Consider the following 23,090-nt stretch of genomic DNA (forward strand, 5'->3'; position numbering starts at 1 on the left):
GGGTAGTAACAAGTTACGAGTAATGGACAGGAAAGGACTAAAAATGTAATCTTGGGTTTTTCAACTGGTGTACTATAGAAGGCAGTGTAACTTAAATGACTACTTTATTAACCAAGTAGTTTTTCTTCTTTTACTCTGTCTACTTTAACTTGATTTTTACCTTTCCTTGAATCAGTGCTATGGGATTAAATGCACTTTTAAATGCAGTTGTATACCAGCATCTGGACTGGTGAAACCTCTGCTGGTCTTCGTCACTGTAACCGTGGGAATTTCCTGCTAATATAATGAGCAAAGCAATCTTTAATACGGCAGGACGGAAGTAACACCATGTTTGTTTCATCCTGTGCTTGCCACCGTCGACTTTACCCTGCCTAGCACCAAGACAGGCTAGCATGATAAATTAAACCCTCACTAATACTTAGGCTTCGGACACTGTAAGTCTAACACTTTGTGTGGACTCCGTGGCCTGTGTCTGGCTTTCGTGTTACAAGAGAAAAAGTTCATGTTGAACAGTCACCCTGATACTTTTGTCCCAACCTTCCTACTTGTACATTTCTTTTAGCCTACTAGAAGATATTAGCCATCAGAAAGTTCTGATATCTCTGGTATGATGTGAATACAGCACATATTGTCAATGAGTGCTAACAAAATCATTACTTTGTCTTTTTTTAAATGAGGTGTTCAAATTGTACTATACTACATTAGTGGATATATCAATCTTAACATGAATTTTGAATTTTTGATCTTGTGTCAACCTTTTAGAAAGACTAATGGAAGAAACCTTCTGCTATATTGCAAAAATAGACTTCCTGATGGGGGTGATGCAAAATAGATGCTAGCTTAAAAGTCATGCATTAGACCTATCAGCTCTTAATAACCTTGAGCTGAGAGCAACAAGTTCACGTTGGTCTTGAAAGTCATTCAGGGAAAAGTAGAAAATCACCAACTGAAGTAGAAGCTCTCAGGGGGGAAAAATGTAAATTTCAACAAGCAAAAAAAAAGCCTGCATTTATTATCACAGATTGAAGATATCCGAGAGTGTACAATGATGAATTTGTCCTTTAAAGTCACAAACCATAGTTAAAATTTTCTAACATGCTTTAAACGGAGCAAATCATTGGTTTAAAATGCAAAACAGGAGCATCTACTGATTTCTGCTGAGGCGAATGAGCCCAGCTGTGTATCCCCACCACGATTCTGCTGGCTGCACACCTGAGGCTCATTTTGAGCAGGATTGCGACTGATGAAGATAATTAGCCATCATTTTTTCAGATGTGTGAATCAGTGCTTGGAGTGTATGAGCAGGGTGATGAGGTTGCCGGAGGTTTGGCTTTAAGTAAGCTCGGTTTTGTTTTTCTACTTAAGTCCTCCCGAAATTGTTATCCCTCGCATTTCATCCTCGCTTCAGGCATGCAGGTAATGACACATGAAAGCTGCTTTCACCTGACAACTTTTTTCCCCAGAAAATGGGAAAATGTTCCTTTCTTGGGTCTGTTTCTTTGCTTCTTTATTTTTTTTTATTTTCTCAGAACAACATCTGTAAGGGCAAGACCGCAGGATGGGGCGGGGGATATAAGGATGGGTGGTGACTCTGCAAGGGGTGAAACGCCGTCGCTAAGGGATACGGACCGGGGGCATCCAGGAGAGGGATGGGGGATGAGGCGTAGAAAGACGGAGGAAGAGGCGGGGGAGGGGGAGGCGGCGGTGGTGGTGGAGGAGCAGGAGGTGGATTAAGAGCAAGAGGCGAGATGTGCGGGGAGAAAGAGGGGAGGAGGTGAGGGTACGAGTGGATGGGGAGGTGCGATGGAGGTGGGAGGAGGGAGAGGTGGTGCTGGATGATGGTGTGGTGGAAGGAGAAAGAGGAGGAGGAGGAGAGGGAAGGTGGGAGGAGGAGGGGAGCGTGGAGGGGGATGCAATGTGGAGGGAGGGCGTGAGGAAAACAAGGCCTCTTCTCTGGGTAGAGATGTTCGAAATCGATCTCCTTCCTCCTCTCCCTGTCCTCCTTTTCCTTCTCCTTCCTCCTCACCCATTCCTTCTCCCATTCCTCTTGCTTCTCCTTTAGCTTTTTCCTCTCGATCTGTTTCTCCTCCTCCTCTTTCCTCTCCCTCTCAACATCTTTTTCTTCCTCTCTCTGCTCTGTATGTACGGCAGTTGCATTTGTGGCGCTACTCCTATCGACAACATCAGCACAGCGATTACAATCAGTGGCATTACTGTTTAAGTGATCACACCGACCACTGTCAATATCAGCACAGATGTTTCCGTTAATTTGATCAATACCCCTGTGAGTTTTGGAATCAATTGCTGAATCAGAGAGGGTGCTTTTGTATTGAATGTGACACTGCAGTTTAGTTTTATCCTCACCGCAGCTCTCATTACATTCTTCCCTAGTTTTCACACTAACATCAGTGGTTTTGTTAGCATTGTTAAGGGAATCAGTCGCCATTTTCTCATTCTCTGTTTGGTTGCTTTCATATGGACAGTGGTCAGCATGTGTTTCATTGGTGCTACAGGTTAAGAAGTCTTTCACAGGTGAATCCACAGGTATGTCCCTGGTGTTACAGGTAGGTTCGTCACTGTCTGCTTGATCGGGACAGTGATCCTTGTCTTTGACGCAGCTCGGTGTGTTTTTGTCCGGTCCGTGGCAAGGATTGTCATGGGTAGATCTGCAGGTGCCAGGATCACCATGAGTTTTATCACACTGGCTGTGGTCACTTGTTGCGTCACAGTTGTGAGAGTCAATGTAAAGTTCCTCAGTCCAGCACGTCCTCTTGTCCTTGCCTCCAGAGGGATCAGAGCTAAACGGACTGTAGCCGTCAGCCCTGCAGTCGCCGCCTTCGCTGTCATCACAGCGGCAGTAGTTATTCAGTTTGTCTGTTGTAAAACTAGACGGTTCCTCACTGTTATTTGTTTCACGACACAGTGAGTGACTTGTCCTGCAAAGAAAGTGGCAGTCAGTGTTTTTCTCAGTCCTGGTGCCCTCTGGACTGAGCTCAGTTGGGGTGCAATTGAGGCAGTTGTCCAAAAGTGTCCCACTTTCATTGCTGCACTCAGTTGGATTTCGATTGAAGCAGTCGCCCAAAAGTGTCCCTGTCTCGTTGTTTTTGAGTTCAAGTGCATTTGTTTTTTCATGCATGCAAGAGGCCTCGTCTCCTCTGAGGTCAGTGGTCAACCCAACACCAGCTCTTTCCTGTCTCTGCGCAGAAGTCCTCAAAGCACAAGCGGCTCTCCTCGCTTGTCTCCTTCCCCTTTTCCGTTTCTTCCTTGGTGTTTCCCCAGCCTCCGGCGGTTCCCTTTTCCTCTTGCCGGCTGTTACTGCTCTCTTCGACATCACTTCCTTTGAAATCGCATCACCAGGGAGGGTCATGTCTGCGCAGGCTGATCTAATTCTCAGTTGTGTTTCTGTCTGTTGTGCAGAGCAGCGTGGGGCCGGGCCTAACACCGGATTGCTGTGTCCTGCAGGTATTGTTTGTCTTTGACTACACGCTGTTTCTCTAAAGGGAGCAGGGACAAGGCTAATCGCTGGATCGCATGCTGTTTCCCTGTGAGGTGCAGGAACAAGACAAATTTCTGGCTCACGCACTGCGTCTTGACAGGGAAAAGAAACGCCACTAATCACTAGGTTGCACACGTTTTCTTTAGCATCCTGAACAGCTCTTATCTCTGTCTTTCTCAAATTCCTCTGCTCCTCATCTGTCCGCCCTTCTTCTATCACTGCTTGTGTGTTTCTGTGACTCTCCCCCGTCTCTCTGTCATTCTGAGCTGGGTCGGGCGTAATTGCAGGACAGCATGGCATCTGTATAACAGACCCAGGGACGGGGCTAATCACTGAGTTACATGATGCACCCCTGCAGAGGAGCTTTCTGAGCCCCTGGCCCCACCCGGAGGCTGATTGCTGGGATTGATGCTGGCTGGCCTCCCTTTTCACCTGCAGACACAGCTGGTTACACCGATTACACCGATTCACGGGAAGATTACTTAATAGCTCTCCTCTCTTCTTGTCATTTCTACCTGCCCTCTCCCGCTCTGTCTGATCTCCTCTTATCCTTCTCTCTTCTGCCCTCGTCCTCTTTTCTCTTTCTCCTACCAGCCGATGCACTGCAAGATTACTTAACAGCCCTTTTTCTCTCTTCTCCTCTTTCTCTGTGCCCTCTCTTTTCAACCTCTCTTCTCCTCTGCCTTCAAACATCTGATTCTCAAAAAGAGTACTTATTATCTTTCTTCCCCTTTCAGAATCTTTTCTATCCATCTCTTCTCCTCTTTTCCTCCTCCCCCTCTTCCTCATGCCTCTCCTCACCCCTCCCCTCCTCTTCCGCCTCCTCCTCCTCCCTGTTTTCTGAAGGCCTAGCGTTGGTGCAAGGTGGCATTCCGCGGAAATGGGAACGAATTTTAAAGCACTTTCATCACGGCAGCCGCAGCGGTCCGGAACTGCGTCGCCACCGCTACAATGGGCTACAAGTTCCATAGGATTTCCTGCCTGTCGTCCTTCATCCTCTTCTTCCCTTTCATCTATCTTCCCTTCCCTTCCTCTCTCCATAACTTCCTGCCTCTGTTGGCAGCCGGGTTGTTTGATCACAGGCGGCTTTATTCTCTCCTTGCCTTCCTCCAGTCCTCCTTTCTTTTCCTCACCCCCTTCTTTGGCCCTGTTATGTGCTCTGAAGTCGTAAAGTAGAGGGTTGATGCTGTAGGAGATGGAGGGTGACGTCTTGGTGTAGCTGACCATCTCTGACGGCCACAGAAGAACCCTGCTACCGTCTCGGCTCAAGACACGACAAAACGGCTCTTTGGGACGAACTGGAGGCAAAGACATTGAGTCTTTTGTCCAGTTTGATGGAGAGGAGTTTGATTCTTTGGGCTGTTCTTGGATTGAAGACTCTTTGGTCTCATTTGAAACACCAGAAATTGATTTTTGAGGCTGATTTGTAGTAGGACAGAGCAGATCTTTCAATTCTTGGATTGGGTTCGTCTGATTGTCCACATTGTCATGGGTTTCAGCCTCATTGTCTCTGCATGCTGAATCTTTAGACATCACTATGCTTACACTGTCTGATTTATGTCCTGGCATCATACTGTTTAAATAAAGATGAGCTCCAGCCCCACTTTCACTGCCGACTTGGGCTCCAGTCCCATTGTCATTACATAAGGAGAGCTGGGCTCCATTCCCACTGATAACAGTGTCCTCAACTCTGATCACATTGCGATTACATAAAGAAACCTGGGCTCCAGTCCCAGAGAGTCCTTCAGTTCCCCTCTCAGTAGACATATTGGCTCCAGCCTCGGAGTGCTGGATTGCAGTTTTACTGTCCACACCGCACTGGTTTCCAGTGTCCCAGTGATCCACACCTACACTGTCCACATCTGCAGATACTGGGGATTTGATCCGCTGATCTGTGACTTTTTCTGCCAAATCTTTGGCCCTTTCTTGCACCGTCACGCCTTCCTGCTTACCCGACAAGCCAGAGCCTCGCCCAGCTTGGATGAAGACGGCGGCTGATTGGTGGAGGAGGACACAGCTCCTTTTGGGCAGCGAGAAGGAGACGGGACGGACTCTGCTGGGGACAGACGGGACATCTGAGGTTCCACACACTCCTCTGCTACTGTTGACACTGATGTCAGCTGTGTTTGAAATGGCGGTGGTGGTGGTGATCTTCTTGCTAATGCTAGTCATGGTGGTTTTGTTGATAATGGAGCCATTAGTGGTGGTGTTAGTGGCAGTTGTTGGGATGTTATTGGGAGTAATGGGGTTGCGTAAATAATGATGAGCCCAGGGGATCTTGTTAAAGTGGCTGGTTTTGGTAGAAGTGTTGATATCTGTGTTATCAGAGTTCATGGTGTCACTGGTGGTGGTGGTACTAGGTGTTATGGCGCCTGATGTAAGGTCATTGTACTCCATCTGAGTCTTGTTGAGGATGCAGGACTCAGCAGCAGTAGTTGTGGTGTTGTCGGTGTCCATTTGGCCATACGCCCATTGCGTGTTGCTCAGGAGTCTTGTTTCCAGTGCAGGGTCCAGGGGAAGGAAGGGCTGGATCAGCGGGGTTTGAGGCTCTAGATGGAAAGAGAGAGAACAAAGGATTACCGTAGCTGACACTGGATACATTTACATGCAAGACATAACAGGATTATCTGCCTAACCTGACTATAAAGAACGGAGTAGGAAAGGATACATGTAGAAGAATAGCATTCATTTTTAAGATTTCCCATACAGTAAGCTCCTTATGCATTTATTCAGCGTTCTGGCTCTTCACCATTACTCTTTTGTTGCCTTTAACACATCTGAATGTGATTTATGGGTGTAGGATGGACTTATGAAAAAACATAAGCAGAGAGATAAATGTGTAGCTCTCTTAGAAACAGGGAGAAAAAATTAAGATTAAGGGTTTTATTCTAACATGTAATATCCTTTTTTATATATCCATTTTGGAACACAACATGCTGCCAGACATTCATCTGTCTATACATCAGTGTGGCAGATGATTCAGACCATTATTTCTCAAGTGAAGGTTTTAAGATGACTCATAACTTCAAAAGTAATCCATAATGTGCCTTCCACTAACACCAGAAACCCCTTTTGTCAAATATTTGAGTTTTTGAAGAGAAGCCTACAAATGAATTATTGCTCTTCCAATGCCAAATGTGGAAATAAATTTAGCACTCGGAGACGGGTTGACTTTAAATGCAGTTGTAAAAACTTTTCTGCCAGTTTCAAGTTTAAAATGAGAAAAGAAAAGTTTACTAACTGATATATTTTCAGACAGGGTGACAATTGATTGTTTCTTTGAAACTGCAGGGTATTCTGCTGCCAAATTTCATGTCATGCTTTCTTTATTTATAAAAAAATGAATTTATCTTGCACCCTAAAATCCACTTGAGACGGACTGAGGGGAACTGATATCACCTCCTGAATCAGAACAAATTCAGACTGAATGATAAATTTGACTGGAAAATACTCCTCCAAACTCAGTCTTTTATTCACAGAATGACATTCATATCCACTCAGTTGCCAGTTTATTAGAACAGCTGACTAAAACTAATGCAGTTCAATACAGCATCCCTGTAATATATCCTACGGTAATGTTCAGTTTCTGTTGAAGCTGTTTTAAAGAGATATTGATTCCACTTCATGGTAATCAACAATGGTGGTGCATTCAGATGCTGTGGCTAATAGCTCCCTCAAATGTTGCTACATTTTTGTTTTAACCTGTTATGTTTTTGGTTGTATTGATGAAACGTATCACCTGCAACAGAAATACAGTCATAGGCATTAGAAAAGTAAGAGTTGGGTTTGGATTAAAGAGCAAACTTTGAGATGATCACCAATGCACACAGCATCTTTCGAACATCCAACCAGATCAGCTGGACGCACTGCTGCAGACCACCCCAGGATGAGCGGAAGATAAGAGGGATAAGAGCCATGACTTAAGGCTGTTCCTGGCTAATGCCCAGTCAGGAAAGTTAAACTGACAACATGGAACAAGCAACATGAAACAATAGACTGTTGTGCCTACATCTTACAGAGCCAACAGGACGCACAAGCAAGATTTTGACAGGACGAGGGGAGGCAGATTTTATGATGATGCTTTGTGCACAAAGAGGTGTCGACTATATTATCATCACCATCTCACCACCATTTACATTCAACCTGACGCAAATTCCTGGGTGTATTTGTGTATATATAATAACTATGTACATTGTTTTTATTTTACCAAATTATATATTTTATCCTGGTCTATTCAGGTTTTAAATATCTGTATATGTGATATATGTGTGTGTAGCATGAAGGGACTGACTTTCTTTTATGCAGCCCTGTGTTGTATACTGATAATAAATTAATCTCAATTTTGGAGGATATAGTTTGTCTTGAAACCCCTTGGCTATTGTTTGATGATGATTTAGCCTCAGTCAATAAGAAATGTTTTGGGGCTTAAGGGATAATGGATATTTGGGTCATGACCTCCTCCTCTGGGCACCAGTCATTTTTTACAGTCTGATTAGGAACTTAAGAACGTGAATGGAGTCGGTGTTGAGAAACAACAAGAGAGACAACAACTGAATTGATGAATGCAGCTGAATTAAAAAAAAAAAAAAAGCTGATAAAAAGCTAAACTGTCATCAGACTCTTTTTACTGGACTACAAACAGACTACAAACAGAAACTAAAACACTTCCAAAACCAAAATCTTGTCCCTTACCTACAGATTGTGTATTCAAAAGTAGGTATCTTTTAAGAGAGATTAGAGCTTCTGTTCTATTGAACTGGGTTATAATGAGAGATGTGATTTAGTTCACTATCATTTATATAAATGCATGGACAAAATACTGACTGCATTAGCTTCAGCTAGGTGTACCTGCCGCTTCCTTTTGCATATTGTTTGAAAAGTAATCCATTACTAAAAAAGTAGAAAAAGTAAAGGTAGTAAAAGTTAGAGCTCTGCAGCAAAAAAATCTTGCAGTCAGACCAGCAAGCACTACAGCAAAATCCTTTGCATGTCGGTGTGAAATAAGTGGGATTGAAAACTTGGTAACATCCAACAGTGACCATTTACACCTTTGGTCACTAAATGAGTAATAAATTAACACAGTTTAACTGGATTTATATCTAATGCAAAGCTTCTAGTGAGTATACAGTAGATAATGATGGCATAGGATTTGATTTGATTCACCTGATGATAGCACCACAACAGCCCTGGAGGGATGAATCATGCAGGATGAGGCTATGTTCTGCTTTAATTATATTCCTCATACTAACTCTGTTTACATTCTTTCATTCACTTAACCTTCACCTTATAAAGAAGCAGAGGGAAGGTTTGCCTTGTCAGATTACAAACTAGAAACTACAACTGCGGCTGTACAATCACCATGTTTATGTTCTATTACTGATTGTGATAAAGAAACACTATCACGGCGTGCAGAGAGTTTGTAATGGGGATGGTTTTTGTAGAGTTGTATAATTGAAAAGAAGATTACTGAACGTTTCTTTGACTTTCTCGGTGCCTTTTCACACTTGAAAGTCCGAACTGAGGTCCAAACAAAGGTCTAAAATTTTGTTTAGATTTGATCCAGTTAGGCTAGCCACCTTGCACTTATGCAGCGCACTAAAAATATCTACATCCTGTCGTCATCACCTTTTTGAGCTGCATTTCTATGTAATTACAGTTGATTGGTTGATTGATTAGATGTGTCTGATGCTGGCATAATGTCAATTCAGTTCAGTCCATCTCTCTTACATCCTCTTGGGGAATCTTGGGTACTAGATGAAAAGTGTGAGAATTTTTGTGAGTTATTTCCCACCGTTACTTCACATGTCCTCATTGCTATCACGGCTCATTTTGTTTTGTTGCATTGCTTTTTCCTTTTCTGGTTCTGCCAGAACTTATCGTAACTGGTCCAAAAGTCAAAAGCATCAAAAAATGAACCAAACCATAGATCAACTTGATCTGCACCTCTTTTGGTCCTTTGTGTAACTTCAAATATCAAACAAAATTGGAAGTTTCTGCATCTCTGTCTATAATTTTTGATCTACACATTTTGCATATTGTCATTAGTTTTTTGTTGACCCTACAAAGTTTTGTGTATACAAACAAAATTATCTTTAGTTTTTTTTGTTTTTGTTTTTTTCCATGTAGAGCATAGTAGTGCAACATTCCTCATGGTTCTCTTTTACTTGAGTAGATGCTGTTGGATCAATTCGAACAAAGTAGGTCTGGTGAATGACGTGACAACTTGCTAAGGAGGAAAAGCATTAATGTTAGTTGATTATGTAAACGAAAGGAAATTAAGTGATTTGTGGCTTTTTAAATAACATAATTTTTCATTGGGCTTGGGGAAAATTGTCAATTTTCAAGTCAAAAGCCTCAAGTCCAAGTGAAGTGATACGCCACTGATGTTAAAGTCTACATCAGGTTGCAAGTCGTGTTTTTATTTTGTCAAGTCAAGTCTACAGTCATGTGACTCATGTCCACACCTCTGATTTATACCATCCAGTCCTCCTGTTAAACCATACAACATCTCTTTTGTGGAGCAGTTTACACTCCAGCAGAGCGGGGTTATATCATTTCGGGTGCTGTGGCTCAAATAAAACAATGGCTTCCTTTATTCTGGGGCTCTGTATTCACCCAAAGGTCAGCACTGTCAAGGCAGTTTCCAATTGGTCGATGTCAGGGATTTGTGTGATAAAGTTCACCTAAGTTGAACTCTGTGCAAAAGCTCTGAGCTGATTTACTACATCAATTCCACTGAAATCAATTGATTTCAGTCTGAAATTCTGCTAGTGTGACTGAGCCTCCAGAGTAATCTTTCATTCAGTGTATAATTGCCCAGTATCTACACGTTTCTGTTATGTTGTTACCACTTCTTCCCTCTCATTTGTGTGCATTTTACATCTTCTGCAAAGAATTCAGAGCTGATCATTTCTTGTCTAAAGTCTGCTGTTAATACAGACATTTCAGCGTGACTGCAGCAGACCGCACTCTGTTTAATCCCCCAATATCAAGAGTGATATCTCCATCACCAAAACCAAACACATGCTCATAAACTATTTAAGCAGCTGGGTACATGTCTTTTAAGCAGATAAGAGTGCTTACTTGTTCCCAGTGTGGTGCTGCTTGTGTGGATGTCGGCCCAGTTCTGCACAAAGTCTGGTCTGCTCTGGTCTGCTGGTTCCACTGCCACTGTGGTGGACCGGAACATGGGACCAGAACCTGGAGCGCTGAGAAGGGGAGAGCAGAGGAAGAAAAGGAGAGGATGAAAGGAGGAGAGGATAGGAAAAGGTGAAAAAGAAGCATAAAGAAGTGAAAAAGATGAAGGAAGGAAAAGATAAGAGGAAAGAGGAGATGAGAAGTAATAAAGGAAAGTAGGAGGAAAAGGGTGATGAGGAGAGGAGGAAACAAGGAGACAAGTGATGAGGAGAACAAGAGGAGAGTGAAAGAGGAAATGATAGAAGGATGAGTGGAAAGGAGGGATAAGGAGAGGACATGAGATTAAAGGGAACAAATGAAAAGAGGAGGACAGGAGGAAAGGAAAGGAAAAGAACAGAGAGGACAAGAAAAGTGTAGACAAGTGATGAGGAGGATAAGATTAGATTAAAAGAGTAAAAGGATGAGTGGAAGGGAATGAAGGAGGAGGGAAAAGGAAAGGAGAGGAGAGAATTAAAGTAAACATGAAAAGGGAGGAGGGGAGAAAGGAAAGGAAATGACGAGAGGACATAAGGATAGGAAGAAAGAGAAAAGTGAAGAGGGAGAAAGGACAAAAAAGAAGATGAGAGGAGAGGAGTAAACAAGAATGACAGGAGAAAAGAGGAGAGGATAATAAGATGAGTGGAAAGGAATGAGGGAGGAGTGGAGAGAATGAAAGGGAACAAGTGAAAAAGGGAGGAGGAGAGGAAAGGAAAGGAGGAAAGAGAAAAGAAAAGGAGGTGAGGAAGAAAGGAGAGATTGAAAGAACAAAAAGAAGGAGGAGAGGATGAAAGGAAACAAATAAAAATAAGGATGAAGAAACAAGAAAGTGATGAGAATGAGAGGAGAGTAAAAGAGGAAATGTAAAAAGATGAGCAGAAAGAAATGAGAGGAGAGGATGAAAGTGAATAAATAAAAAGGGGGAAGGAAAAAAGTGAATGGAGGATGAAAGGAAAGGAGGAAAGGGAAGAACAAGGAGGAGAGGAGGAAATGAGAGGGTGAAAGAACAGACAGGAAGTGAAGAAAAGGGAAGAGAAGAGGGTGAAATAAAAAGGAAGAGAGGAAGAAACAAGACAAGTGATGAGGAAAAGAATGAGTGAGGAGAGGAGGAAGGAAAGGAAAGGAACCAATGAAAAGGTTAGGAGAGGTGAGGAAAGAGGGAGAAAAGATGGAAGGAAAAAGAGGAGAGGAACGGATAACAAAATGAAGGGAAGAGAAGATGACAAAAGGAAAAGGCAGCACAGGAGAGGAGAAGATTAATAGTAAAGAAATAAAGAGGAGAGGAAAGGAAGAGAAGGAAAGGAGAGGAAACAAGGAGAGGAGGGCGGGAGGAGAGCGGAGCTGAAATCCAGCTGAAAATCAATTTGGCCATGGTTCTCCTCTCCCTGCCTTTGTGCCAGGAGCCAAACTGCATTGTTGCACATCTGAAAATGGCAGTGACAGCCGATACTGATACACGACTTTCTGTACAGCGAGTGGGTTCAGACCCACACCGTGATTGGTCAGAAGCACTTTACAGCCGTGCTGATTATCCCCATTAAGCACAGCAAGACGCACTTCATTGGTTGCTGTGCCAACGCTCGTCGTAACCAGGGAGCTAGTTACTGATCTGTTTTCTCCTGTTTTATTTTTACTCATCATGCACAATCCTGTGAAACAAACACGTCAGTCACATGAAGAGTTTTAAATATATTTAGATTCAAATTTGGCTCAGTGGTCAGAGAGTCTCATCTATATTAAAATTCTAACTTTCATGCAGGGATTTGAAAGTCATGGATGTTTGATCGTGTCTTCAGGGACTATTTTCTGGCGGAGACTTGCAGTTTTTTTTTTTTTTTTTTTTTTTGGCGTGGGCGTCTTCAGGTTTTGACTTGCAGCTCCGAGCTCAAATTTTGCATTCAAGTGCTATCGTATATATTTTGAGAAACCAAATTCTCTGTTTGGTAGCTCGCCAGATGAACTCTCATCAGAACATGTTTTTGGGAAGAAGCAGCCAAATCCGCATCATGTGTTTCCAGACCTCTGTGTTTGTTTATCATTTGTCTTGCAGGGTTTTTCTCCCCCCCTCCCGACTTTTCTTTTTTTTTTTTTTTTTTAAGACAAACAGCACGTGAGATCAACACTGTTTTGCAGCCCACTTGAATCTCCCAGATGTCGGCGCTTCCCACCAGCACATGAACACACAGAGATATGTAGATTTTTCAGCAACATTAACACACAGCTGTAAAGTAAATTTGACAGAAACACTGCAGGATGCTCCCTGTGTTCGAGAACCCATCTGAGGTGCGTTTGTAACTTCTGCTGTCATAGGTTCATATTTCACAAATGACTTAATAAAGTACATTAGTCATCCCTGATCAGTCATCCTTTTTACAGAAGACATTTGAACATGTCAGAGTAGAAAAAGCACAGGTGTATACAGCAAAATTGAACATGGCTGAATTCCAATTCGCTGCTCCAGTTTCAGGGTCCTGGTGTAGATTTTTATGCAGCAGCCATTTTGACATGAAATAGTAGGTTAAACATAGGTGTTACCAATGATGCTAATTAAGGCTCTATTCTATTCAGGTCAGGCTGAGTCAGGGTGCTGCGATTGTGCATGTTAGCTCTCTGAAAAGGTTTTGGTATTGTAAATGGAATGGGACATTGAAGGTTCAGCATGTATTTTTAATTGGTGTATAATCACCTGAAAATAAGATATACCAGGCTTTATTACATGGCTTTGTTAAATACTCGATTCTGATGGTCAACTGCAGTATTCTAAGGTCTCTTTTTTATTTATAGCAGGCTGTTCTATGAAAACCAGGCCACTGCTATGGACATTTGTTATGGTCATTGATTCACAAGGCGCAATAAAATAACTTTTAAATCCAAAAAACCTTTTAAAAATCAATACGTAGTGCCAATTTATTGATTTCCTTTGGTAAGTAACTACGCAATAAGTGAGATAATGTCCAGTGAGCTTCATGTCAGGGTCCTGCATCACCCTGTCTGGGTTCATTTCACAGGAATGACCTGCTTCTATGCAATATCCTTATTACATATTTAGAAAAATGAGATTTAACTGTTGGAGTTGGTTGAGGTGGAACTCATTTTTAGCTAATCATTTTCCTTATTTTTTTTATTTTCCTTTCCTTTCTTGATGAACACTTTTGACATCCCTGCACAAAACTGTATGGCCCTTCCTTGTAAATAACAAACATAGTTTGATCATATTTTATCATATTTTTCCACGTTATTGTTTATTTTCATTTTTGTGTTTCTGACTCACTGTACTTGCTTTTAATCTTTCTCCAGATTTTTTTTTTAATTACTATGCTCATTCTTATGCACCAAAATGACCAAGGCAAATCCCTCATAAGTGTAAACCTGCTTTGCAATAAACCTGATTCTGATATGAATTTATGTCCTGATTATTTCCTCAAGTAATCCATTGTATTTATTGATATTTGTCCAACCAACAGTCCACCTCAAAGCTAGTAAACATACATTTAAATTATTAAAATAACTGCAATGACAAGCTAGAAATCCTCACATTTGTCAAGCTACAATGAATCATGAAATGTTTTTACATGACAATGACTTATTATGAATATTATCAAACTAGTTAGCAATTAATTTTTTGACAATCAACCAATCATTTTAGCTCTAATTTATATATATTTTAGGTACAGTATATTAATATATAAGAAAACAACTTATTAGCTCCTCATATGTTCTTTCATGTATAAATCTTATTTTTAATGTAATTGCTGTCAGACACATGAAGTGAAGTAAGAAGTTTAAAGTACATTTTTATATTTTATTCCCATCATATTTAATGTTTTGTTGTTATGTTACTGTAATTTTGGAGAAATCCCTGGCACAAGTTCTGATTTATTCAGGATTTAAAAAGTTCTATCTTATCTTATCTTAAATGTAGAAAGTAGCTTTCTAAGTAGAATAATTAGACTCTCAAGTAAACTACTACCTCAAATGTAGTCTAGCACTGAGATGCAGTCAGTTTGGTCCCTTCAGTGACGGTGTAGTGGTGAATGTTACTCACCACTCTCCCGTCCTCCTCTCTTCATGCTTGTGGAGCCTCCTCAGGGCTCTCTCCTCTCTCTTCTCCTCTCTGCGTCTCCTCTGCCTCCTGCAGGCCAGCGCTCTGTAAAACTCCCTCTGTTTCAGCTCCTTGAGGCGCTGGAGGACAAGCACACGGATTATGATTGTTATTGGTCGCAGATGCAATGGTGTGAGTATTATTTTATCAGGAAGAATTAAGAGGTCAAGAGGGTAAAACAGTCAAATTATGTGCTTCTGAATTTAGTTTCTACTCATGTGTGTGTGCTTGTGTGTGTGTGAACTGTCCGCTCTGCAATTATTTATCTGCTCTGTGTGTAAGTATAATGTTGTGTGTGTGTGTGTGTGTATGTGTGTGTGTGTGTGTGTGTGTGTGTGTGTGTGTGTGTGTGTGTGTGTGTCATTTCTTTGTGTGTGTTTATGTGTGTTTACTAAGTCAGCCAGTGTCAGCTTTAGTAGAGTCCAGACCAGCTTAATTCACTTACTGAGCTCTGTCTGCAAGCTGTCTGCAAGCCGGAGATACTGATACTGTGTGTGTGTGTGTGTGTGTGTGTGTGTGTGTGTGTGTGTGTGTGTGTGTGTCACAAATAATATTAATAAAATACCAGTGGGTTCATATCACAGACAGACAGATGACAAAAGACAGACAGACAGACAGGGAGCGAGGCGGGCAGAGAAACCGACAAATAGATAAACAGACCAAAATAGACAGACGGATAAAACACACAGGCAGACAGACAGACAGATACAGACACCGAGGGACAATGAGACAGGCAGGAAGACAGATGTAGTGTGTTATTTTAAAGCTGGCAGTATAGCCTCAACATTTCTTAGAAAGGTGTACCTACAGTGTGAGGGGTGGACAGGGAAAATAACAAGGAAACCTCACGATAGACTGCAGACTGATGCAAAAACAAGTCAGACTATGAGCTTAAGAAATAAGAGTTAAATCAACACATTCATGATGCAGGTAAATAAGAGAATGGATATATGCTTCTTAAAGTATTTTAGGATGTACAGAATAATGTTTAGATTGATTAGAAACAACATAATGTTAATTTTGCTGACTGTTGCATGAAAATAAAATTGATTGAGACAAACTATACTTCATTTAAGGTTGTACAAGCTGCACAAAACTGTGTCTGAATAGATAAATGTACTCAGTAGAGAGTAGTGCAGCTACTGCAATGCCATCAAAATTGATAGATGCAACAAGTGGAGATTTGCAAAGTTTTAATAAAACTTAATAAAAAATTATTTTAATAATAAAGTTTTTCTTGTATATTATGGTATAATGTAATTTTTTTTTAGTCTAGATGTATGCAAAGTTTTGAATCAAGTTTTTTGTATAATATAGTCTCAATTTTATTTATTCAATGAATCGTGTAATGGTATTGTAACCATATATAAATAAAAAACGGAGGATAAGTCCAAACTTCTCAATTTAAATATAGTCATTTATTTATAATAGGGGTTTTTAAAGTTTGAGGGGCTCCACTCAGACAAAGCTTGGAAACATATTTCTTGATTTCCTAGCTTTCTTGTATTTCTGGATGACTATGAGATCATGATTATCTCAAAAATACCCAGCAACTGAGCCTGATATTGTTGTTTGACATAACATCAGAATACACCAAATACTTTTTTTTAAAGGCCTGTCCAAAGGCGTTTATTAGTTTCAGACTCTGTGAGAAACAGTCAAATCCCCCAAATCTCTGTCTCTCTGAACTATCTCTTTAACCAAGTCACACATACACACACGTTTAGGCTATTCTATGTATTTTCCTTCTGATAACTAATGTAATATTTTTTTCATTTCTATTCACTGAGCTTTGCCTGAAACTGTTTTGAGCCCCCCTGGAGAGGCTCGTCTCCCACTTTGAAAACCTCTGATTAAGAGCATTTTGTGATTTATTTAGAACGTTACAAGCAACCAGGCAGCTTTACTGATTTTTTTCTGACTTTAAGATAATAGGTATAGACCTTTTTGAAGAAACTCACAAAAGCTGAAACTCTACAAAAGTAACACCTGATGTTTGTCAGAGCCTGCATGTCCGTAAGATGTAGTGACTATTCAAAGGGTTAATGTTTTGGCAAAGAGCTGATTAGATCCCCCTGGCAAGTGAATTTAATTCCAATACAAAACCACTATCATGTTCAATTTTCAGGGTTCATAACAAACCATGAAAACTGGTTCAGAATTAAATGAGTTACTGTTGATTATTATTTGTTTACTAGCAGACCTCGAATGCTCCACGGTGGTGCACAGACTGCAGTTACAGCCCCAGAGACAGTGGTCTTTCTGCAGGGTGGGCGGGTCAGGTCATAAAAATTACACTCTGTTTAATGGCGAATGGGTTTCAGGTGGTTAAGAAGGTTTGTTACCCCAGAGAGGGATAGACGCTGTGTGAGCCTTTACGCACAAGGTAGCAGCACAGTTTCGTTGATTATTTAATTGTGTCCTTAAATCTGCAGTTTGTAGTTTTACTGCTTGAATGTCCCACATATTTGCTGAGGCGACATTACTGCATGTATGGAAACGAAAGCAGCTTCTCTAATCATTTGTAAATCATTAAGGAAAACATTCATAGTACATAAATACAACACACAATAAAGAAAGCTGCTCCACTTAAAATGCCATATAGCCTACAAAGACAGGTATAGGTGCCAGTGTGGTTTTCTAAATCAGTGGTTTCCAACCTTTTTTTTCCATGGAGCCCACCTCTACTTGTCTCTAAAGAAAGCTGAGCCCGTCCCAGCCCACACACACACACACACACACACACACACACACACACACACACACACACACACACACATACCAAAAGCGTTCAATCCAATTTACTGTGCAAAATAAACTAAAATCTCAAGTCAAATTGTTTCCATTCTTAGAACATTTACCTTTCTAAATATCTGTCTTTTAGATCTTTTTAACAACCCAACAGAGCAGCTTATACACACTCACCCTTACCAAAAGAATAATAATGACTCATTATCAGAGAGGTAACATAGCAGGGTTTCTACAGGTCCTTAAAAAGTGTAAAATCCAATTATCTGAATTTTAGGCCTTATAATGTCTTTTTAAAAAGTAAATGTAATTAATATAATTTTGACAGGTCTTAAAAATTGTCAACATTACTTTTAGAAAAATTGGATTTAACTTAAGTCTCGCTGTGTCTGAGAAATAAAAAGTACAGGCAGGCAGGTATACAGGCTGCTGTATAAATGAATCAAATAATTTTGATGACCTCAGAGCAGTGAAAGTCTTGGGGAGCCCGGGTGATATCTAGCACCCCCTACGGGAAGGGAACCAATGTTCTAAACTATTGGAAATACAGTAATATGTCTGGGTGAGTTGCAGGCGGATGACTTTTTGCAGATGTGCAGACTCAGGATTTAGAGCCTATCTGCACACCACTAATGCTCCGATATCGTGACTGCGCAGATGCAAGGTGGAGAAAACTGGGATTTATTCACCTCTAATTGTGCCTAACTTGCAGGACACATTTTGGCCTTTTCTGTTGCTCAAAAACCATCCATTAAAATACTTGGTTTGCCTTGGTGGACTTTGTTTTCAGCCTAGCAGTTCTTAATGACTTGCGTCCTCTATTGAGAAGGAGTGAGGAGTCAGCAGTCAGTATAAAACAGTAGTAGTCAATAAAACAGGCTTTTAGAGGTTTTTCAAAAAATCTGAATTACTGCAACCGTGAGAGGTCCTTGAACATGCAGTCATAAATGTGCACAAAAAATATCAGGCTGATGTCCAGTGGTATGAGAGATTAGCTGCCCACGGTAGCTTTGGCCCCGCTGGCCCCTCATCACATGCAAACACATGACCTATTGCATGATCTCCCCCAGGCTGAGAAAATATCCCACATAAATTAAGGTTATATTGTAATAACAGCTGCATGACCTTTAAGGAAGGTCTTCAAAATGTCATTTTGCGTGTTTTTTCCTGGTGTTTTAACACAGCCACTGAGAATAATTGATTCACCCCGTGATCTTCACACAGTGACCTCGCTGATCACATTAATATTTCTAGATCTGATGGTTTTTTAGCTGTTTTTAGTTTGTTTTATAGTATCTCCTTTTTGTCAGAGTAGTAAAGCAACATTTATTACAAGGTTGGAAAAGGCTCAGAGTCTCAAGATAGTGAGCAAGATGATCCACTCCAACCCGTGCAGTTATAAAACTGCTCAACATATGTATTCCTTTAAATATTTGATGCTACACTGTGCCATTTGGGAATTGCTTCCGCAGCACTGAGTTATCATTTTGTTTGTTAAGACACTGCACACTTCAAACATGAAATATCATCCAGTGCATTGACAGATAATGAGACAATGGGTCCCTGGACGCAAACTTAAAAGTGCTCTCCCTCCTGCATCGCAAATTTAATTGCTTTACTTATTTTAATGTACTGTAGAGTTACTGTACCTTCTGTGCAGCGTTTACTATGCGGCTGTGTTATGTATGAATAAATAAACAAATATATAATGAGAAATTAATATAAGATCACTCTTAAGAGCAGCAGATACACAATATTAAAGGATTATTATTAACTTCACATATATATTTGGCCCCTGGGCCGGTGCTAGGAGAGGTAGTACATCCATGATCCATGAGCTTTGTTCCTCCTTTGCTGATGCTGTTACACAGTGAAAATGTCATTGACCGACCAGGCGACAGATTCAAAGTCAGAGATATGCATATGTATTCATTTTGTCACATTTATGAAGTCAAGCACACATGTGCTTCTGTTTTACAAACCTCAGTCATCATGGAACCTGGCACACGTACAAGGCTCGTTTCCACCCCCACAGTTCACCATAAATAGATGTAGAAACACCCTCAATCATCTCCTTACACACTGATGCCTCTGCCCGCCGCACCACTCATTCAACCCGTCAATGACAAGGAGAAGAAGTGTAGATTTACTGCGTCACGCCGGTGAGGTTCTCCTACAGCACCGGCAGCTGTCACTCTGTAGATATTTATAGTGCCCCTACCACTAATTTATGATGCCTACCTGTGGACAATCATCACAGGTGAAATGTCAGTCATCATTAACATCAGAGTGATGATCAGTGATTAATATATAGAGCTAAAAAGATTATTAATATGGTTAAGTGATTGCTTGAAAATAAAAATCTGGTTAAAGTGAATAAAAAAGGGGCTTTGGATTGACATTTTACAGACTGCTGTTTAGGCTAATATCAGTGATTTTGGCAAACAAGTCTCTCATCTTAAATTTCAAGTCCACTTTATCATTTCACCTGCTGCTATCTGTAGAAAACCATGTGTGCCTGCTCTGCAGCCTAGATAACAGTTAGTGTCTGGGAAATGGTGTATGCACGGTGTTTGTGTGTGCATATTGTTTATTATTCTGACTCTTGGTGCAATGAGCATGAATTACAGTTGTAAACCAAAGTCATATGAATTTTATTAGTTGGCGATGTGAAATAGACAGGTGCAACCTGACAAACGCGCTCTATCTTCTCCAGTAGGAAATTCCTGAAACACACTAAATGCTACATTTTTAGTGTTTCCACAGTACAGATTGATACAAAGGAACACTGGTGGAGTCAGAGCGGGGTCAGCCTGGCCTCATCGAATGGTGCAGAGCACAGCAGAGTGGATCTGCTGTCTGTATTTTTAGTGCAGGTTGTGCTTCTTACATGAAGTTTTACTATATTTCTTCCAGCGGTCTTTAAAGTGGACAGTGCATTAAACCAAACTCCATTCTAAAGGCACGTGTTCATAGTGGGGCCATATTTTTTTCACAGTAAAAACCTAATGTACACAATCTCTAAGGCTGTTTGCTGATTTGCTTGAATCTACCAGCACAGTTGGCACATGTCATTTATTCAGTAACATCTCAGCATCAACCTGCCTGAGGAGATCAGGCTTACATCTTTTAAATCACTTCTTAAAACCCATTTTTATAGACTTGCTTTTATGTGATTTTGTTGTTCAAACCATTTTACTTTTCTTTATTCTTGACATTACGTGATGTTGTCTTATTATCTATTCCATCTTTATTCATATTGACTAGACGACTTCCTGTGATGTCGTCTTTGCATTCTTATCCCTTTATTTTTTATTTATTCCTACTGACATGTTTTTATTTCTATTTATTCTTACTCACATGTTTACTTGTTTTCCTGTTCTTATTTTTTTTTTTTTTTACTATGTTTTAATGTCATCTTCAGTTTTAGATTGTGTCTTGCTTCCATTTGGCCTCATTGTTTTGGCTTTGTGTTGTCACTTTGCCTCCTGGGTATCCTGCTCCTTTGCTCTGTCTGTCAAAGCACTTTGTAAACTCTGCTTTTAGAAGGCTGCTATACAAATAAAGTGATTATCATCTTTATCTAACCTGTGATGAAGTGCTTGTCACAGACGCACACTACATGTGTTGACTGGCCCGGCACTGGAGCGTTCAACCTTGTGACATATGTGCAGGAGTGGAAGCAATTAATTACAAATACTCAAATTACTGTAATTAAATTGGGTTTTTTGGGGGGAACCTGTACTTTTATGAGTAGATTTTTAAGTCTGTACTTTTACTCTTACTTATTTATGCATTACTTAGTTTTAAAACCATAGATGAGTAATGAGTACAATTTGAACTAATATCCAAACCTTTCGTCTGCATTTTAGTAGCCTATCAGGTGATCTGATCACAAATAGAAAGACATACAAAAGGAAAAATAATATAAAATGCAGCAGCAGCACACATTTGAATGTTAATGATTAATCATCAATCAAATAATTGCCATTAAGAATTTAACCAATTAAAAATATATTCATGAATATTTAATCAATTGTCATGGCAGTAATTTGCACCTCATTTGACATTTGTTTTGTCTGATGGAGCCATTTGTTGAAACTTAGACTCAGAATGAGAAGAAAATTTAAAAAATAAATAAAAAATTAGGAAATAAATAAAATTTGCAACCTTGGAGAGAAGACAAAACACCAACAGTTAAACATTACTTAGAGACAAATACTTTGTACTTTTATTAAGTATATTTCTGACACCAGTACTTGTACTTTTAACTGAGTAATACTGTAGCAATGTAACAGTACTCGTTACAGATTTTCAGTACTCATTCCACCGTATGCAGGTCACACCATTCAGCAGCAAACTTTCAAAAAGTGTTTATATGTGAATTACATCAAAAGTGGAGTTGGCTTTGATTAAACATATATTCTCAATTCCATGATTTATCTTGAAAAAAATCATCATGTTTTTTAGATGTGGGGGCATCAGACGTGTCCATTTGGATGCCCCTATGGTAGTTGAAACATGATAAAAAGCTCTCTGTGGTGATCAAATATGCACAAAAACATGATAAAGTGAACTCTCCGGGGCTTTTCCAGTGGAGAAAATGCAATAATTTGCCCTCTGGTGGGGGTGCCCTTTTTTAGTGGGGGCAGCATGATCCACTGCCATTGAGGTGCCCTCTTTATTTTTATCGCCCCTGCCCCTCAGGCAGTGGTCCACAGTCCACCACTGCAAAGGACAGTCCTTATAAGGACAGTGCCACTTGGTTTCCTAATTTGGAATAAAAATAGCTTTGAGATTAAAGGGCTAATGAGAGGGAACTGTGTTACATAAAGGGCAAAAGTTCCTATACAGTTCATCTGATGTGAATGTAAACAGTCAGAAAGCAGAGCAGACGGTCGACACTTTACCCTCATTGTTTCCCTCTGATCTGAGTGCTGCATGCAGAGCTAACAAAACAAATAATGTGTCACCTTCCTGATTTCACCGTATAAATTATACATTCAATTTGAAAGCACACAGCTCCTTTAAGCTGCACAGTGTAGGATAAACTGTGCATGGCTGTTTTTTCTCAGTCTGAGTCGTGGCATCCGTCACAGCAGCAGCACATCAAGTGCCGGTGACGTAGCCCCTCCGCAAACCACTTCATTTCCAAAAGAAGATGGGACCGTGACTGACCGTGAACCAAAAGACGGGCAGCTTAGCTCTGTGTGTGCAGGCTGGAGAATATTACTGCCTGAAAATCCATTTCCTGCAAGTGTTGCAGTCTCCAACAATATGCCCTAAATGCTCTGCATCCTCAAGTAAACCTAATAACTCTGACACACAGCTAACTGTGAAAAATATTATGCCTCTTTCATCGCTTCCAAGTGAACAAATGATAATTGCGGCAAATACATTCCTCCCAGCACCTATAATTTTGTAAACACCCAAACAGCTGCAAGTTCTTAGAGTCGCCCTCCTCCACATCCCGCTATGGAGGAACAAACTCTTTCTACATCAAGCTGTAAAAAGAAAAATGATGAGAGAAGGAGAATGGATTTCACAAAGACATGACAAGTCCCTCCATTT

The 23,090-nt window shown here is 40.6% G+C and overlaps 1 protein-coding gene across 1 annotated transcript in view; it reads right to left on the bottom strand.

Moving 5' to 3' along the window:
• Nucleotides 1-222: 222 nt before the first annotated feature.
• The window catches only part of LOC146315727 (uncharacterized), a 97,405-nt gene continuing 74,537 nt past the window's right edge, over nt 223-23,090 (bottom strand). Inside the window, exons 3-5 of the mRNA XM_084736073.1 lie at nt 14,715-14,851; nt 10,580-10,704; nt 223-6,045 (exon numbers count right to left, since the gene is read on the bottom strand). Coding sequence (XP_084592199.1) covers nt 1,526-6,045; nt 10,580-10,704; nt 14,715-14,851 — 4,782 coding nt within the window. The 3' untranslated portion in view covers nt 223-1,525. The remainder of the gene's footprint in view (nt 6,046-10,579; nt 10,705-14,714; nt 14,852-23,090) is intronic.

This window comes from Lutjanus erythropterus, chromosome 14 (genome assembly GCF_056507025.1).
Source record: "Lutjanus erythropterus isolate fLutEry1 chromosome 14, fLutEry1.hap2, whole genome shotgun sequence".
NCBI lineage: Eukaryota > Metazoa > Chordata > Actinopteri > Lutjaniformes > Lutjanidae > Lutjanus > Lutjanus erythropterus.